Source organism: Cinclus cinclus, chromosome 15 (genome assembly GCF_963662255.1).
Source record: "Cinclus cinclus chromosome 15, bCinCin1.1, whole genome shotgun sequence".
Lineage (NCBI taxonomy): Eukaryota > Metazoa > Chordata > Aves > Passeriformes > Cinclidae > Cinclus > Cinclus cinclus.
Window position 1 is genome coordinate 8197750 of NC_085060.1, and position 18111 is coordinate 8215860.

General features: G+C 40.6%; 1 protein-coding gene across 2 annotated transcripts; it reads left to right on the forward strand.

The window, feature by feature from the left end:
* The first annotated feature begins 814 nt into the window (after positions 1-814).
* On the forward strand, positions 815-10409 carry MOSPD1 (motile sperm domain containing 1). Of its 2 annotated transcripts, XM_062503025.1 has the most exons (5): positions 815-1340; positions 1520-1595; positions 4299-4525; positions 6485-6646; positions 9029-10409. In XM_062503025.1, the coding sequence occupies exons 1-5, from the start codon at positions 1187-1189 to the stop codon at positions 9058-9060; spliced, it is 651 nt and encodes a 216-aa protein (XP_062359009.1). In that variant the 5' UTR covers positions 815-1186; the 3' UTR covers positions 9061-10409. The 2 variants fall into 2 exon arrangements, with proteins under 2 accessions (XP_062359009.1, XP_062359010.1); XM_062503026.1 differs by lacking the exon at positions 6485-6646.
* Positions 10410-18111: the final 7702 nt, after the last annotated feature.

Sequence of the window (18111 nt, forward strand, 5' to 3'; positions counted from 1 at the left end):
TCCAGTGTATTGAGCTGGAGAACAGGTAAAATGTACCTTATTTTAAAAAGCTTTATGGCAAGTGGAAATGACTTCTAATGAATCAGTAGGAACTTCTTATTGTTTTAATTTTTTTGCTATAAAGTTAGACCTCAAAGGACACCTTCAGTTTGATAATTAATCTATAGAAGCTGCAGGAAAAATATGACGTTCTTAGGGAGGAGGAAAAGACTTTGTTCTCTCTGTCATGTGTTAAGTCAATGGTATGTGTGCTGAGGAGTCTGGCCTTAATTTTATTTTATGAATTACATTTGGGATTGTTTCTTGGTTGGGTCATGGGTTCTGGTTTTAGTTCTGGAATGTCGTTCAAAATAAAACAGAACTCTGGGGGGGTGGCAGAGGGAGAATTGTGACTTTGGTTAGATATGGTGGTGGTAGAAAAACCTGTCATCTCTTAATAAAATAATAAACCCAAATCTGTTTGGTGTTACTCCTCCCAGTTATTTTTCCATTCGTTGCCTGTAACTACGCAGTTAGAACAGGGAGTTTGGTTTAAACAAAACGTGAAGGTGTTCCCCATTCCTTTGTTCTGAATCCATGGGATTTGACATACCTGGGTGCCTAGGTGAGGAGATTCCTACCTTGTTATACCTCATCCGGGGAGGCCATTCCCACGGAAAGGTTCCTGCCTAAACAGTGACTCCTGCTGTCTCAGTGTCATGTGGTTTCCTCATTTCTGCCCTCGTGTTTCTGACGTGTTGCTATCCTGGGGTAAGGATGGGATTTCTTTTTGCTGTTGTTTGATTTGTGTTGCAAAGACCCAGCATAAGCAAACCTAGTCATGGACTGGGTCCCCAAATGCTGCCATGATACACTGGAGAGGTGCTTATCCATTTATTTTGCAGCAGTTTGTTAAATAGATAGAAACCCAGTGCAAAAATTTTTTCTATTTTGGTATTTTTGAAGGAACATAAGTAGGGGTAGATTCATAATCAAGCATCATATTTCATATTTTTGCACCTTTGTTTACTACCTCAGTTTAGTAGAGACTTATGGAAGTAATCTTCTTGCCTTTTCTCTTTTTTTTCCCATTTTTTCCTTTAGAATTGCCAAAATGCTTTGGAATTCTTAAACGATTCAAAAACTGAAGTCTCTGAGGATACAAAATCATAAGAACACAAGAAGCAGCAAGGAGGATTCAGTGCCAATGCAGCAACAAAAAAGACAGCCAGAGTTAGTGGAAGGAAATCTTCCTGTTTTTGTTTTTCCTACAGAACTTATATTTTATGCAGATGACCAGTCAACACACAAGCAGGTGTTGACTCTATATAACCCCTATGAGTTTGCCTTAAAATTCAAAGGTGGGTTTCTTAGGTTAAGTTCTATTTAAGGGTTAGTTGATGATCTTGAACAGTCCAATTATAATTCATGTAACAAATCGTATCTGTGAAAAAACCAAGCTCTTGTCTCTTTGTGTATCTGTTGATGAAGCTGGTGATGTATTCATGATTTGTTACCACTCCTGTCCTTTTCCTTGCAGTTCTTTGTACAACTCCAAATAAATATGCAGTGGTGGATGCTACTGGTGCAGTGAAGCCTCAGTGCTGTGTTGATATGTAAGTAGAAGTTGGTTGTATTTTTTCCTAATATGCAACATTTTATTACCTTAATTTCTTTTATTATTTAAGAGGTTGTAAATGACAGAATGCGTGTTATAATATGTATATATATTGGATAAACATATGTTTTCCTAATCTCATGTATACTTGTGACTGATTTTTGTTCTTTCCCTCTAAAGCGGAGGTATTGAAATATTGGAGATATGTCCCTCTTTAATTTTGCCTTTGGGCATAAATAAATTCCCAGTAAATGCATCTTGTAATGGAGTTTGCAAACCAGGAGGGAGAGTAATATGAGCCTCCTCTGAGCACCTTTCTATTAGAAATAACAAGAAAAACAAAACCCCCAGGGTTGAGATTTGTTTGTGAGAAATACTTGTTTGGAGATTGGCAAAATGGAAATGTATGCAATTATACTGAGCACATCTTCCAGAGCCATGTTAATAAAGGTAGTTTTGCCTACCTTTCACCTTGAACACCCATCTCATTCTCAGACCTGTGTCTCCTGTCAAGTGTCAACCCAGTAACTCAGAACAGGAGGAGGCTGCTTAGGTGACCACAGTAATGTACAGGGTCTGTAGGCTGCTGAAAGCTGAAGCAGAGTAGGTGTATAAGCTAAAATAAACCAACTCTTTTCATCTTCTATTTGCCGCATTATTTCTTTGCTGATGTACAGATACAGCTGAAAAAACTCTTAAAGTACCTAAAAAAGCAGACAACTTTTTGAGTAGATGTTTTCCAAACTGTAGAACACCACCTGGAATCTCTGGCTAACAAATGGCTATATACAGAAATCTTTTGTCAGATAAATAATAAATGTTCATGGGGAATGGATCTTTATTCTTACAGACTGTTTTCCTTAGGTGCAATTTGAAAAATTCCAAGGACTCACTAAATAGAAGGGAAGTTTAGAAGCATGGAACTAGAAGGTTTCAGTAAGCAGGGGCAACAATGCTAAAAATGGAACTAAACAGGTCAGAATATACCAGTGTATCAGTGAGCTGTTCCATTCTTTAGCAGACATTTACACAAGATTGGTTACATTTATTTAAACAAATGGGTTTTATTAAATAAAGGAAGATAAGACATACACGTGTTCCAAGGGGATTTTTTTTTGTGCAGCAAAATCCCCATCCCATTCCAGTGGTTGCTGTCTAAGGACAGTGTTTACTGCTAGGATATGAGCAGTACTATGCAAGTATGGCCATTTGCCAGATAAATAGATATTCTACAGAGCTTCCAATTATGCAATGATCTCTAAAAAGAAACAGGAGAATGTATCTGTTTATAAGGGTCTGCAGAAAATATCTCCTTGCTTGGCAGCAGATACATGTTCTCCTAGCACAGTGTTATGTAAAGATTCTGTTTAGGTTGGTAGTTGGTACCATGGTACTAGAAGTAGGAGCACCAATTTAAAAAGAAGTGTTAGAGGAAGAAATCAGAGTTGATCTGCTGTGCTGATATGCTAAGAGCTGTATGAATTAGGGTTGTGGGGGAAAAAGCCTTTTGTTTTAGTGAAGGCAGTTGCCCAGCCAACACTCCAGTTGCTGAAAGCCTGTCATAGGAACTCTCCTTTGCCCCTGAAGTGACATCACTGTAAAACATTACTGCAGCCTCTTGCTGAGGGGATGACTTGGTCTCTGTTCCTGTGTTGAATAGTCTATTCAAACTAGATACCAGTTGCAAGCACTGGCTACGTGCTAATACTTGTAGATATCTTCATGTGATATAGTTACTTTAAGTGAAGACCAAAAAATAAAAATCCATTTCTTGAAGCATTTTAATGTATATATTATCACAAAGATCAGTTTGTTGAAGCAATTTTAAGACTACTCTTCTGTGTTACTAAGGGTACAGTCATTTTTTCCCCCTCATGAGATGGCAGCCTTCTTATTTGTGCGTATGTTCTTCACATTAACTGCTGTTATCTTGGGAACATAGAATAACCTTTCACAAAAAACATCTGGAAAAACAGTTGAAATCCTTATTTACCCTAAGAGCTGGTTCCACTTCAAACCCTCAATGTTGTAGCTTTTCAATGCTAGATATGTATTCTCATGATGAATCACAAATGCAGAGAGGAGGCAGTTGAGCACAGCACTGCTCAGAGGTCTGTTTTGCTGTTGATCAGTGCTATTTTAAAGCTGTGCTTTTTATAGGTTCCAAACATGCTTTCAGCGGTGGGTTTCTGATTTTGAAAATCCCTAGCTGACTCTTCTCTGTAGAGGGAATGAGTTTTTCTTCTGAGAAAGTAAAATTGTAAAGCTTTGAGGCTGTTTTCCTCAAGAAGCTGGACTGTTGCTTGCCAAACAGCTGTTCAACTCTTTCCCTTCCCTGTCCACTCCAGTCCCCTCATTTTAAAACCATCAGCCAGCATCAAACAACTCTGCTACATGAGGAGGAGGCATCTTTCAGATAATTGATGTTTTGAGGCAAAGATGGGCTTGAGATAGACTTAACTGTCCTGTTTGGCCAGAAGCATTTATATTTGGGAATTAAATCAAACATAAGGAAGGAAGACAGGAGGTTAAGATCAAGTCTCCAAGAACACTGAGTGATAGAGGAGGTAATGGAGGTTTGGATTATTCCAGTTTATCTGGAGGAGGGGGACAGAGTGCAAACTTTGTGATACAGGATGTAATTCCACAACAGACATACTTCTTGGTAGTTCATCTGTTTGAAAATGTTGTTTTTCTACAGTGTGATTCGTCACAGAGACGTTCGGGCTTCTTACTATGGTGTCATAGATAAATTCCGTCTGCAAGTGTCTGAGCAGAGCCAGAGGAAAGCATTAGGGAAAAAGGAGATTATTGCTACTCTGCTTCCATCTGCAAAGGAACAACAACAACAAAAGGAAGAGGAGGAAAAACGAATAAAAGAACACCTGGCTGAAAGTGTCTTTTTTGAGCAGACTTTGTGTCAACCAGGTAGCTGAAATCTTTTACCCCTCCTGTGTTCTGAATCAGTTTTGAATAGCTCAAGTGACTAGACTTAAAATATTTTTTGTATATAAACAGAAATAAATTTTTAAAGAATTAATTTTACTTACCTGTAAGACTGTCTTTATCACTTGAGGATGACAGTGTACAAGAACCCAAACTGTGGCTATTCTGCTTATGCTGTCTTGATCAATCCAAACCCTTTGCTGCCTGTGTTTGCATGCCATACCTTGGAGAGTGCATCCACTGGTCCTCTGGAGCGAGAGTTCTCCTACAGACAGTGGGAACTGATCTGTGAAAGGATGGTAGTTATTTTTTTTTTCCCCCACTTGGGCTCTTTCAAACCATATGACCCTTCTGAGTTTGTTCCAAACCATTAATCCCCCATTTCCTGGTGAGCAGAAAATATTGCCAGAACATCTTCTAAAGTGCTCCTTGTTCTGTGCCCTGTCCTTTGTCTATCCCACAGTTGGTGGCTGAAAACACTGCATGTTTCATACACACAGTGAGGAAATGAATCAACAGTCTTGAAAAACCTGGGCCACACAGTTAAATTGAAGGGGTAGGATATAAAGTGTCAAGTTGTACCTGAATTGATCTGAACTGATTCTTGATGGTCTGCATTCTTTCTTTTACTGATTTATACTGAAATGTTCTTGCCACTGTTACATTTTTCAGGACAACAAAAATAAATTCCAGAAAATAGATGAACCTCCTTGAGAATGTTCATGTTGTTAAAATGAATCTGTTTCACTATTTATACTTAGTTTGTTGGCTGCTGAAACACTTTTTAATTAAACCCTCATACCAGATATTAGTAGGATACACAGTTAAAGCAAACCTACAAAGGTCTCTGGGCTCACAGAACAAAATGTTACCATGATAGTTGCTCTGGGACTGAGGGCCTGAGCCATCCTGAGCAATCTGATACTCACTTTATTCCAAATGCTGTTTCTCTGCTTATAAACCTTGTTGACTGCATTATGTTGCTTACTTGCAGGAAAGCAGTGAACAAAGAAACTGCAGTTTTGCATGTAACTTGCAACCTGGAAATAAGAGATTTATGGAATTAAAATAGAGCACGTATTGCTAGTCACTGAGGATAGGAGAAGGTGATAAAAACGTTGGCTATTTTCCAATGGATCTTAAGGATTTGGTTAGAGGTATTCAGCTAACATGTTGACAGCTCTTTTCAAAGATGACACAGTGGGTCTTTGAGTAGTTTCTAGCTGCTGAAGTGCACGGCAGTAAAGACTATGAAGGATTCTTTATTGTCTGTGGCTTGCATTTCCTTATTCTGGTAATACTGGACGGTCAGAGTGGTTCACTCTCACAGTTTTTAAACTAAGATTCAAATTTTACTGGTTTTGTGGCATCTAAACTGATTCTGGCTCAGGTATAGCCTGAGCCTGTAAAGAATGAAGGGAATGTACATTCCTGTAAAGAATGAAGGGGAGCTCAAGAACCTGTCCCAAGAACCTGTGCTCCTGCAGCAGACAGCTTTTGTTCAGGAGGTGTGAGCAGTTACCTGCCTGTGCAGTCTTTTGGGTGCTCTTAGCTGATTGCTGATCACTGAAGGAACATATCAAGGATTGGAGTCAGGATGCACGGGGAAACCTCAAGCATTGCTGAGACATCCAGCTGTCCTGAGTGTGTATATTTAGCAACTGGGCCTGGCAGGCTCTGTTCCTCCAGAAGGGAGGGGTTTGGGAAGTCATGTGTAAACAAGTTCCAGCATCAAAACAGGGAGCAGCCTCCTCCACTGCAGAATGCAGAAGGTTTAGAAGGGTGGGTTTAAGAGTTGTCTTCCACCCCCTGCAAACTCCAGAGCAAAAAGGAAATTGTAAGGGTATTTCAGCTCCCATGTACTGCAGACATTTTTGCAGAATACTTAATGTTTATATTATTTAGATCTTCCTTATAATTGGTGCTGTCTTGGTTTTTCAGAAAACAGAACTGCCTCGTCGGGACCTAGTTTACTCACAGTCTTCCTTGGAGTGGTGTGTGTCGCAGCACTAATGCTACCTACATTGGGGGAAATGGAATCCCTGGTGCCTCTCTACCTCCACTTAAGTGTGAATCAGAAGTTAGTAGCTGCTTATGTTTTAGGTAAGTACTTTGGATTTTATAAACGTTTCCCTGCAACATTAATGAGTTTGGAAAACTTCATCTGTCTTTGGCAGCGGCCTCAGGAAACTGGATGGAGACAAAGCACCACGTTAGGTTTTGTTTTGCATCTCAGCTTAAATCTTAATTTGTAGCTATGGTGATAGCAGTGTAAATTAGTTACTGTAAGTGTTTTAGACCAGATTTGAGTTAATACCTGTTTCACACAGGCCCCTGTGTGCTAATTTCAGCTTTATTTGGTAATGGGCCAACAACAACTCATCTGCCAACACACCTGAACAGAATGTGCTGTTTCTTACTCTTGCATTGCAATAGTTCCTCTATTGCAGAATGTAGAATATGTTCTTGTGTTTCTCCCTCCAGCCCCCATGAGCTGTTTTTTAATACTTCATTCTCAGTACCTGTTTAATAAGCAGCTGATATGTGTAGCAGTAAGTTATAAACCCTGTCTGAGACCACTACTACCCACAGTTCTTCCTGATTTGTAACTTGCTCCTGTATTAGCTAGCATAGATGAGTTCAATATTTCATTTGTTATGACTATTTCTCTGTAACTTTCAGATTTGAAGAACAGTCACACTAAACTCAATTCTCCTGTCCCACTACCTGGCAGAAATGAGGATTTAAAGGAAAAGAGCTAGGCAGCTCCAAACTGATAGCTAGAGGTGAGGTAGTGATGGGGAAAGGTGCAAGTTTGTGATGGTTCATGCACACTCTGCTGACTCACAAAAGCCCATCTGCTGAAGTGGTTTGAAATCTCACTTGTGGCTCTTTGCCCAAGCTGATGCTGAGGGATTCTCAGATCAGGACCTTGCAGTAATCCTCACTTTGTTTTTATCTCTGCTTTTGAAAATTACTCCAGGTTTTGCTGGCACCAGCTACAGTTTTAAGCCTTTTGACTTTATACATTTGCAACAACTGAACCTGTTTCTAGATTTCCTATGAAGTTTTGAGAGGTTTTGACTTGTTTGCTGGCAGCGTTTTTGGTGTTTTCATGGACAGATTCTTTCGTGTGCTGCTCTTGCTCATGTAGGAAGTCAGTTGCTCTTGAGAAGTTGAAACCACTTTGTTCCACAAGGAAGTACAAGTCAATTGTGGAGCATTTAATTGGAAAGGGTTGTTACACCACACCAACAGGACTATATGATATTTGAGAAGTATTTGATTTACAGAAATGAGTTAAATCCTTTATTGTCTGGAAGTCCCTGTACAAGTGGTGCAGGCTGTTCTCTGGAAGCCTCTGCTGCTCCTCTGTGATGATGGAATTGATCCAAGCTAAGGATCCAGCAGCTGTGGGAGCACTGATTGTCTGAACCAGTGCAGACCTTAATAAATAGCTGAGCTGTAGTTCCTCTTTAAGGGATAAATTGCTGATCTAATGGAAGGCAGCTCTGTTCTGTGGTGCTTTTGCCTTCTCCATCTTCATAAAGTTGCCAAGTTCCATCAGTATGGAGTGGCAGGAGATGAAATAGTCTCAGAAATGTCTTTATCCGTGGTGAGATTTGTAGGCTTTAGCTGAGCTTTCTGCAGTGGAAGGCTGTTACAGTGACATCATCCGAGCCTGCAAGAAAGTGAGTTTGCCCAAGAACTGATAAATTGTTATTTTGATGTTACATAAGGCTGGAATTCAGGGGGCCCCTATGTTCTTGCATCTACCTTCCTTACCTTGTGCAATATAACTCATTACTAAGAACAGCAGATTTGTACTTTTTCCTGTATCAGCACATAATTAAAATGAACTTTTCAGTGTGTCATGAGTAGGTTTATTAGCCCCTGGTTCCTGTTTTCATCTGGTTTTAATTTTTTTGACCTCTATCAGAGCAGTCCTTTTTTTCCTCCCTCTCTAAAGGTCACAACAAAGAGTCTGTTGAAAGCTCCCTCTGCAGACTGACAAGGAAGCTTAATATCTTTGTCTAAAACTGGTCTTTGGTCAGTTATTATTCACAGAGCAGAAAAAAAAGCCTTGGAGCCTTCAACTGATCTGCCTTACTGATGATTCAGCACTGGAATGACACTGCCCATAACTGGCCCCCATGAGAAATGGGTTTTGGGTGCTAGTGTTACAGTTACCCAGATCAAAACTTCAATGCCATGATTTGTCAGCAGAGAGATCAGTAATTGTTTGGAGTATTTCTCTCTTCTTTGATATTCAGTTATTTGATGCATCACACATCAGCACAGATTTTTGACTATATCAAAATTTGGAGCAATACTTCTAATATTTAAGTATGTATATAAATTCATTCTGCATGTATTTATGCACTTTTACCATATTTTCTGGCCTGTGTCAGGGTAAACTCTTTATTTTAAATGTTTTATTTTGAGTGAAATTGAATTGTTTAGTTCTTAATTCTTGTCTTTCAGGTCTCATCACCATGGTTATTTTGAGAACATGAGCAATGAGTTCATAGGATGTCAAACACCTTACTGTATATTCACATCATGAATGTGGACTGCCTTTTACTCCCATTTGGCTCATTAAGATGCTAGCAAAACTGTTCAGTGATTTAAGATACCTTCAGAAGTGTAATATATTTTAACTGTGTATAATAAATGAAAGACTCAAAGCACTTTGCGGTGCTTCTGTAACAGACAGCTATGAAATGTTCAGTGATACCTGTGAAAATAATTTGAAAAACTTTTATATCTATGCCTACTGTAAAAAATCCTTATTAAAACAACATTTGTTATTTTTAGTCTATGTTCACATCAGTGCGTGATCACTATAAAAGCAAACTGTCTCCTGTAAAAACACTCATTTGGTTTGTGGTTGTACCTGCTGAGGCTGGCACATAACATTTCTGTGTATACATACCAGAGGGGTGAGAGTTGTGACTGATCATTGAAGAAAATGAAAAATTCCATCAGTGGGACTGTGAAATAAACCATGAATTTTAGGTGAAGAAGTAACTCTCAAATTTCTTACTTCATCATTACCAATGTATCATCGAGTGCTCATTTTCTTACCTGGGAAAATAATTTCTTGCAACAGCCATTTTGTACCACAATTATTAGACAATAAAAACAAGTTTCTGTAATCAGATCCCTTCATTTATTAGGGATGCATGGAAGTGGCATTAACAGAAGCTGAGCTTGTATTAATAAAAAAATCACCATTTTTTCTATTTTAGAGACCAAACTAAGTGAAATAGCAAAGACATTTCTCTACATCCCTCCTCCCACAGCTACCACAGTGACTTCTATCAGAAACTCCTGCTTAAATGCCAGTTTCATATTTAAGGTGAACATTAATCTTGTTTCATACAACAAGTATTTCCCTTCATTTGACATTTCATTGTCGAGATGTTAATTCTAAAAGGGCAGCTATTACTGCGTTGGATTCATACAGACAAATCTTTGTTTGTAAGAAGTCTATAGAGTATGCTCTGTTATGAATAATAAAGTTTGGAAATCAAACCTTTCCCCCTGCATGTTATGGGTTGCTTTTCTTCTTACACATGGAGATACAAAGAAACTGCAAAAATTTGTTTCTTAAAAAAAGAGGAACAGAAGTTGAAAAATGTTAACCACTACATTTTTTTCTTATATACCTGCTACTTCAATTTGATTCTCAGAAGAACTGGGATTGTGTCATCTATCGATCAGCATCAGATGATAAAGTCAAACATTAACACTAGAAAAAAACACTAAAGAAAAAAAACCACAAAAGGTTCCCAGCTGCTTTAGAAGGCTGTGTGCCAGGGCCTGCTGCAGGCACAGCACCTCCCTCCAACACAGAGCCTGTGGCTGGGTCAGTGTTTTCCTGGCACTGCAGGAATCTGTTCTTGTAGCTTCACCATTCCTCAGTACCTGCGCTGTGAACTCTGATTTTCACCAGGTGGTTTCACCTGTTGCTGCCTGGGGAAAGGTGAGGGAATAGAGCAGAAGTTGGGGAGATAAAAGTGCCATGTGGTACCTTATCTTAGCACCCAACAGCCAGGCTGAACATTTTGTTGTGCCCAAGCTGATTAAAAAGCCCCAACACAAACCTTTCTTCCCCCCTATATCCTGGTATTCCAGTCATGGACCAGGATCATGTTTTGCCAGGCAATTGCAGAAGTGACAATGTCACCTGTAGGAACTCATGAGTGACTGTAACCAGGTCTGACACCTGCAGTCCTGCAGGACAGCACATGCATGGAGAAGGGAGATCACAGGGCACAGATGCCAGCAGTTATTTTCAAGGAATCTAAAGAGAAGTGATTGGGTTAGAAAAACACCTTTACCAAAGACATCAGGAACAAAAAATTATCGTCAACCAAAAAGACTAAAAACATTGGACCACTTCTTTGTCAAGGCAACGGTAGAGCAATACACAGAAAAAAAAAACCTTAAAACACAGAGTAGCTCAGCAGATGCAGATAAAACTGGTACTTGGGTGAAAAAAGGATGACAAGTGTGATTTCTGACTTCTTTCTCCTTCAGGGAGGTTGCAGCACACTGCAGAATCACAAATTTATCCCATTTGGGAAAACAAGACCTGAGGACTGTTTCAGTTCAGCACTGAGGGAGAACATAGCAAGTTATGTTACAGCATAGTCATAGTGGGGCACCAGCAAATTTTTACCTGGTGGATACAGAAGACTTGGAAGATATTTCCTGATTTTATGTATATTTATGTGCATGCACATACCTCTAGTACTTACATACTAGACTTTCAGAAAACACTGAACACCTTTGGAAATAAGACCCAAGACACTGAATATACCTCTTAGAAACACCAGGAAAAGCAGTTAAGTGTTCACGTCATTTCCCATTCCTGACTCCTAACATAAACAGTCATTTCCTTGCAATGGGCAAGTATTTTCAGCAAACAGTTGGGAGGGCTTTGAGATCATCCAGCAGAAGCAATCCTGGTGTTTACCCAGCACTTGCTGTGGCACCGATGGCTCAGAGGAGCTGTGCTGGCAGCAGAAGTGACAGTGCTGCTGAGATCACTTTGGGGAGTGTCACTCCCAGTCACGGTACATGATCTTCTCTAGGTGTTTTCACTTGTCTGGATCAGAAAATCCTGAGGTGATCATGTTTCTCTAGAGGAGTGAATCACAGAGTGCTTGAAAACTTCAGTAGCCCCAGTGCACTGTTGCAGAGCTCCAGGGACAGCGGGGGCTGCCAGGGAATCAGTTTATTGCACCAGGGATGCAGCTGATAATGGAGCCCCAGGGAGCAGGGCCACCCCCTGGAAAAGAACCAGCCCCTGCAAAGGGAAAAGCTGAGCTGCTGCTGCTGACGTCTCAAGACATGCCCCTGGAAGACAATGGGGCGTTGCTGTCAGATGGGAACAGTCACTGCTCCTCTTGAAACCATTCCACAGGGATGTTTGCAGCAGCTCCAAGAGGAGCCCATGGACAGAACTGTGCCTTCAACAATAAAAAACAGAGAAATCCTGCAATCAGCTAATTAAGAGCTGTCAAAGCCAATCATATGTTACTTCATCTTATGTTCACATGTACAAGTATCTGATAACCAACAAGCCTAAACTGGAAAGAGGCTGCCAAATAGGTTTGACAGTAAATCTAAAATTGTAGTAAATAAACTAAATTTGTATTTTAGTCCTCATTTAATGCACATTTAACATACCTCACTTTCCTTATAAATGCCAAGTTCCATCACCCCTTTCCTTTGTAAGGAGTGTGAATCTCACACATACTTACACTCCAGGCAACATCAAATTTAAGGATCAGGTCTTAAAAAACCTCTTGTATACAGGAGGCCTCAAAAAAACCCCAAACCTTGAATAATCTTCTCTGCCAGATGGATTTTGAGCTGTTGGGTTGGATCAGCCCAGGTGCTTTGCCCTCTGACCTTGCATGAGCTGCTCTGGGCAGAGAAAAGAAGGGAACACCCTGACCTACACAGCATGCAGGGCTGAGCCATCCTGGTATGGACCCTCCTGCCAGCTGTGTGCAGATAGAGAGGCCAAGTGGCCATGGAAAACAAATTCTCTCCTGTGTCCCTGGGAAACAAACTCACCTGTTTGCTGCAGTGTAGGGAAGGCACCATCTCTTAGAGCTGGAGGAGAAACAGCCAAAGTTAATAGTGCTGGAGTCTCTTTCCTGCAGGCATAATGTGCTGCCTGAGGAGATTAAATTAAGAAAAACCACTGAAGGAGAGCGAAGTTCACTGCTGCCAGCAGCCCATCTCTCACTTGTTAGTGCCCCACAGGAGCTGGTGAGAATTGAGAAAGCAGCGCCACGAAGTCAGCAAGAGCCATTTACAGATAACGACCTCAGTGAAAGGAGCCTGGAGAACAAGTGCATCCTCCCAAAAGAGCTGGAGGATGGAACACAGGCAGGCGACACTCACGGCATCTCAGCTAAAGCCAGTAAAGGGATACACTCACTTTTGGGTGTATTTTTGTCTTCTTCAGAAGCTCTCCACTGAACACTAACGAGCTGTTTACTTTGGATAATGAGCTGTAGCTAATGCACATCAGCTCTAGGAAATCTGCAAAGCTGTGTGACCACGCTGACAATATAATGTGGAATTACATGCAGAAAAGCGACCACACTGGTCTTCAAAACAGCAGAGACTGCAAATAAATAATTTAAGCAAGAGCACAACCACGATTACAGCTATGGGTGTCTCCTCACTGTGAGGATAAAGGCTGGTAGGAAGGTCTGAGTAACAGGCACCCCGTAATGGAATTTAAATCCACGTTTCCAGTTTAAAAAAGAAAAAATTAGCCATAAAATTTTCAATGGCAAAATATTATTTACAGTAACTAAATGAGAGCATCCTTCTCTAGAAAACTGCACACTCAGTGGCTTGAAATATGAACATGAAGGCATTAGATGAACAATTGCTTTAACAAACAAAAAATCACCATCAAGAAATAAAACTGCAGTAGGGCTCTGGAAACCCGTGTTCCATCAACATCACCAAACCCATTAGCACCCTTCCCTCAGGAATCTGCCAGGAATCTCCACAATTCAAACCGACTGCTGAAGTGAATGCACTTAAAATGAAAGGATGTTGATGTATTTTTAGCAGGAAGCTTCTTGCAGTGATTTCAGTGCCAGCTGTATTTAAACTGGCTTGAAAGACAACACAGTACCTCATTTCTGTGCCACAAACCCTGATGTGTGCTATGCACATCATGGGTTTGATTTTTCTCCACACAAGGACAAAAAGTAACCAGGAGAACCACATTTCCAAAGATTAGTCCCTGCAGCAAAATTTGCTTCCTCTCGAGCAGCTCTTCCTACCTGGGTTGACATCCAGCAAAATTCTAAACATTTACATACAATTATTTGTTGTGGAAGGAAGTCTTAAAATAGCAAGCATTTTCTAAGGCTCTTACACAGCAAAGAGAAGAATAAGAAAACCAAAAGTAACGGAAGAATTTTTAATTTGATAAATGCCAGATTTGTCTGAGGAATCTTTGTGGCACTGGGGATGTCTCACCAGTTCCTTGAGAGACACAGGGGAGCCAGCATGAAGGCATGTGGAGTCTTGTTTGGTTTTGGTTTGAATGCACTCAACTCCTCCCCACTTCAGAAATTTCTGCTCCTGAGCCAGCTACTGGAAGTCAAACAAGGTTATTCTCCTTCAGTGGCTTATTTTTTTTTGCCTCCTCTCTTGTGCTTCTACCACAAAGCCCCAGTGGTGGAAGCAATCTCGGCGTGTGTGTGGGGTCTGGGTTTGGGATCTGTTTGGGGTGCAGGGTATCTGCTTCGAGTGCTCCATGCCAGAGGAAAAGAATCTCCTGAGCAGGGCCTGGGCTGGCTGATAACTGCTCTCAAGGTTATCAAACAAGGATGCTGCCACCAGATATGCAGAAAGGGGAAGGCTCCACTAGTACAGGTAAAACAATCACCCCCCAGGGAATGAACCAGAGGTGACAATTTTTACACGAAGTTATTGAAAAGGATTCTTGCCAAGCACTCCTCTCTGTGTCAGTAAGGTTCTAATTACTGTACTGTAGCTGTAAAAATTCAGTGTCCTTTACAAATATTTTAACTTGTTGCTTCCAAAAGAGGGGTCAACCTAAACTCCATCTGCCTGTTGGTGTTGAGAAAGGTTGCTTAAAACCAGATAGAAAGAGTTCACACAGTTTAATTATGACTCCAGAAGCTCTCTATTTTAAGTAAATGAGTTATGACTCCAGCATATGCAAGAATACAACAGCATAAAGTGAACATTTCTGAAATGACGTCTGCTAAGGGAGGCACAAGCTGTTCTCAAGCTCATGGAGTGCTGGAGGTCCCTCCAGTCACTTCACTGGCAAATCATTGCACAATAGCAGGGCTGGACTCACAAACAGCACTGATACTGGAACCACAGCACACATCTATAAATGGAAATACGTCAGTCTCACCAGGCTTTGGAGACTTGTTTTGTTTCTATGGGTTGGTGATCATTTATATCCAAGTTTTCTGAAAAAAGGTGAGAAGAAAGGATTAAGTTCTTACAGTGATCTCAGGAGGACCTTGGGCAGTGGCTCAGCTGAGCATTCAGGTCACCTGCCTTGCTGGCAACACACAGAAGATCCTGCAAGTCAACTGAGCTGAGGCAGAGGCTCAGGCTCATTTTTCCTGGCATTTGTACCCCTCTTCCAGAGGGAAGTATCTATCCCTCTGCTAAATGCAGCAACCACTGAAGGGTTCATTCCAAAAATACAGCCCCCTGAGCACTGGCATGGTTACTGATATTCCCTCAGCAGCTGTGTCACTCTGGAGAAAGGGGAAGGAAAAAAATACCCATCATTTGTCAAGGAAGACACAGTGGCCCAAGATCTGATCTAACTGCTAACAAATCCTGCAGGATAATTTTCAACCAGATCAAGCAAGTGCCAAACCCAAGTGAGATTTTTGGAAGGTGCCATTCGTGGCAGAATCCCAGAGAGAAGCAGAGGCAATATTAAAAGCATGAGTTACTAGACAAGTACAGGGTTGATTATGTGCATTGTGTAACATCCTAATTCCCTGCATCCAGATATATATACTGGAGTATAATTGGTTCCAAAATTTTTCATTTCAGTGGGAAAACCCCTGTATATGTCACCGGACTACAGGGAGAGAAACTGCAGCTTCTTGGTGACGTGGAAGAAAAAACACTGAGATGCTTTTCTGCAATTTCTGCTTTGCAAAAGCATGGAAAGGAACAGATACAGATACATAACTACTCCACTCTCCTCTAACAGGACTAATTGACCCAGAGAGGTTGTGGACTTCCCTTCCCTGGAACTGTTCAAGGCCAGCTTGGACAGGGCTTGGAGCAACCCGGTCTGGTGGAAGGTGTCCCTGCCCATGGCAGGGGGAGGGAAGAGATGGTTTTTAAACCTTCCAACACAACTCATTCCATAATCCTATAATTAACTGTCCTATTTAAGCAAACCACAAACACTGCCCACTTCTTCTCAGGAGTTAAGACCCTCAGTACTTCACACCAGCCAGCAGAAGCTTCTCCCCAAATATTTCACTACAACTTCCTCTAGGTATAAACTAGGGATACATGTAACATGTATGTGTTTATTCTTCTTTCTTCCTAGAGTTGTCACAGACCTGCAAGACAACATTCCACGAGGAAAACAAGGTAAGTCTGCTGCAGATTTTAATACCTACTTGCATGTTAACTAGACTGGGTGGAAATAAATTACAATATATATTCTGATTTTAAAAGAAAGCATTTAATCCCATAAGGAAATTAGAACATGGTTATCTAAAAAAAGTGCAGAAACAGCAAAACTTTTTTTTTTTTCATTTATTGGCACTTATTTGAAAAATAGCATAAATATTCAACAGAAAAGAGACAAGTTGATCCACACTCAGCTATTAAACCCCCTATACTGATGTGTCTTCTAACAAAGACTGGAAGAGACACTAGGAGGTTAATTCTTAAGAAATAAGCAAGATTTGAAAAAAAAAAAAAAAGAGTCTTGCTCTCACCACAGAAGAGTGAATGCACAGCAACTCTTTGGCACAAACCTGAAACTGCAAAGCCAAACTTTGCCTCAGCAGAGAGAGCAAACAGAGCCCAGCACTCCTGTGTACATCTGCTCAGGGACAAAGGGCAGCTGCACTCAGGGAGGGACTGCCACCAGCAGGGTGATTATTACAATAATTTAAGAGGAATGATACCAGAAGTAAACCATGTTGTATCTTAACTAGAACAGAGTCAGACTATTAAATACATTCTATTTTCTCTCTACAATAAGGACACACAGAAATGGGTCACTGGCCCTCAGGTCACCAGGTCTTTGCACTCCAAGTCATCCCTTTCTCATTTTGATGGCTGCTGTCAGTCAAAGCTTCATCCATGTGAATCTTCTCAGCAGAGTTCAGGACAGGTTTTCCTCCTACTTGAGGAAGTTTCCATACTTTTCTCACTTTATGACACATTACAAAGATTTAGCGTTTAAAAATAAAACATTTTGCTCCATTCTTAACCTCTCTGGAGAGAAGGTTTGAAACCACACAGCATAGATACACAGACCTGTACAAAGAGGGACTCAGCTGGGGAGTTCAGCTGCACAGCCCCAAGGAGGGTGTCACTGCACAATCCCAGACAGCTGTCCATAGGCAAATTCTTCCTCCTGGTTGGGGAATTTCAGAGTTGAGATCAGGATGCCTCAACACACTGACTTTTCAAGCATCTCAGATTACCAGATTCCAGACTTCCAATCAGCATATGACGTTTTCAACAGCAGAAATGACTTGATGTCATTGTTTGAGGAAGCAACATCAGGAAATTAAACACAGATTAAATATGTTTGATGGCCTCAGGCAGTAAAAAGGAATTCAAGATTCCTCACCGTATCTGTCATATATGAGGACAAATACTGACTTAAAATAATGCATTTCTGAAGTACTAAATACTAAAATATCAGGATTTAATGTATTGTTCCAAATATTGTAACTATTTTTCCCCTAGTAAAAGACCTTTAACAGAGCATCTACAACTTTTATACAAAATCTAAATGGGGAAGAAAAAGAAACAGATGCCAGATACAAAACCCCAGAAGAATGTTCCGCACCTGACTTAGATTTAGTCACAACAGCAGTTCATGATCATTAATAGAATCCAACATATAAATTTGGCAATTCACCAATTTGTTCTTTTCTGACATCCTTTGGAACACAGAATTGATTAAGAGCCAATCATAATAGAACACAATAATATTAATAATAATCAGTTTTCCCCCTGCAATATTCTCCCTTTCATATGAAGAAAAAAAGAACATAAATATCTAACACTCTGGAAATAGAAACAATAAGTAAGCTGCTTCATTGGTTTTGGGCTGAGGACAAATGTGCGTTATCTGCTCCTCCACAGGCAGGGAGGACATAGGCTGCTGGCAAGCCAAGTCTTCCACAAGCAGGACACAAGTACAGAGTTTGCAGCTCATGACAGAGAGATCACACCCACTGCAAACCAGCCTGCTGACTGATGTGTCTGCAGCCCAAATGCTTCTGTATTGTAGTAAACGTCATACAAATCACTAG

What these genes read in the sequence shown, in the direction of transcription:
- MOSPD1 (XM_062503025.1), top strand. Translation starts at nt 1,187, where the DNA reads ATGCAGCAACAAAAAAGACAGCCAGAGTTAGTGGAAGGAAATCTTCCT. An exon ending in CCTCAGTGCTGTGTTGATAT is followed by an intron (nt 1,596 to 4,298) that starts GTAAGTAGAAGT and finishes GTTTTTCTACAG; the next exon opens with TGTGATTCGTCACAGAGACG. An exon ending in GCAGACTTTGTGTCAACCAG is followed by an intron (nt 4,526 to 6,484) that starts GTAGCTGAAATC and finishes TTGGTTTTTCAG; the next exon opens with AAAACAGAACTGCCTCGTCG.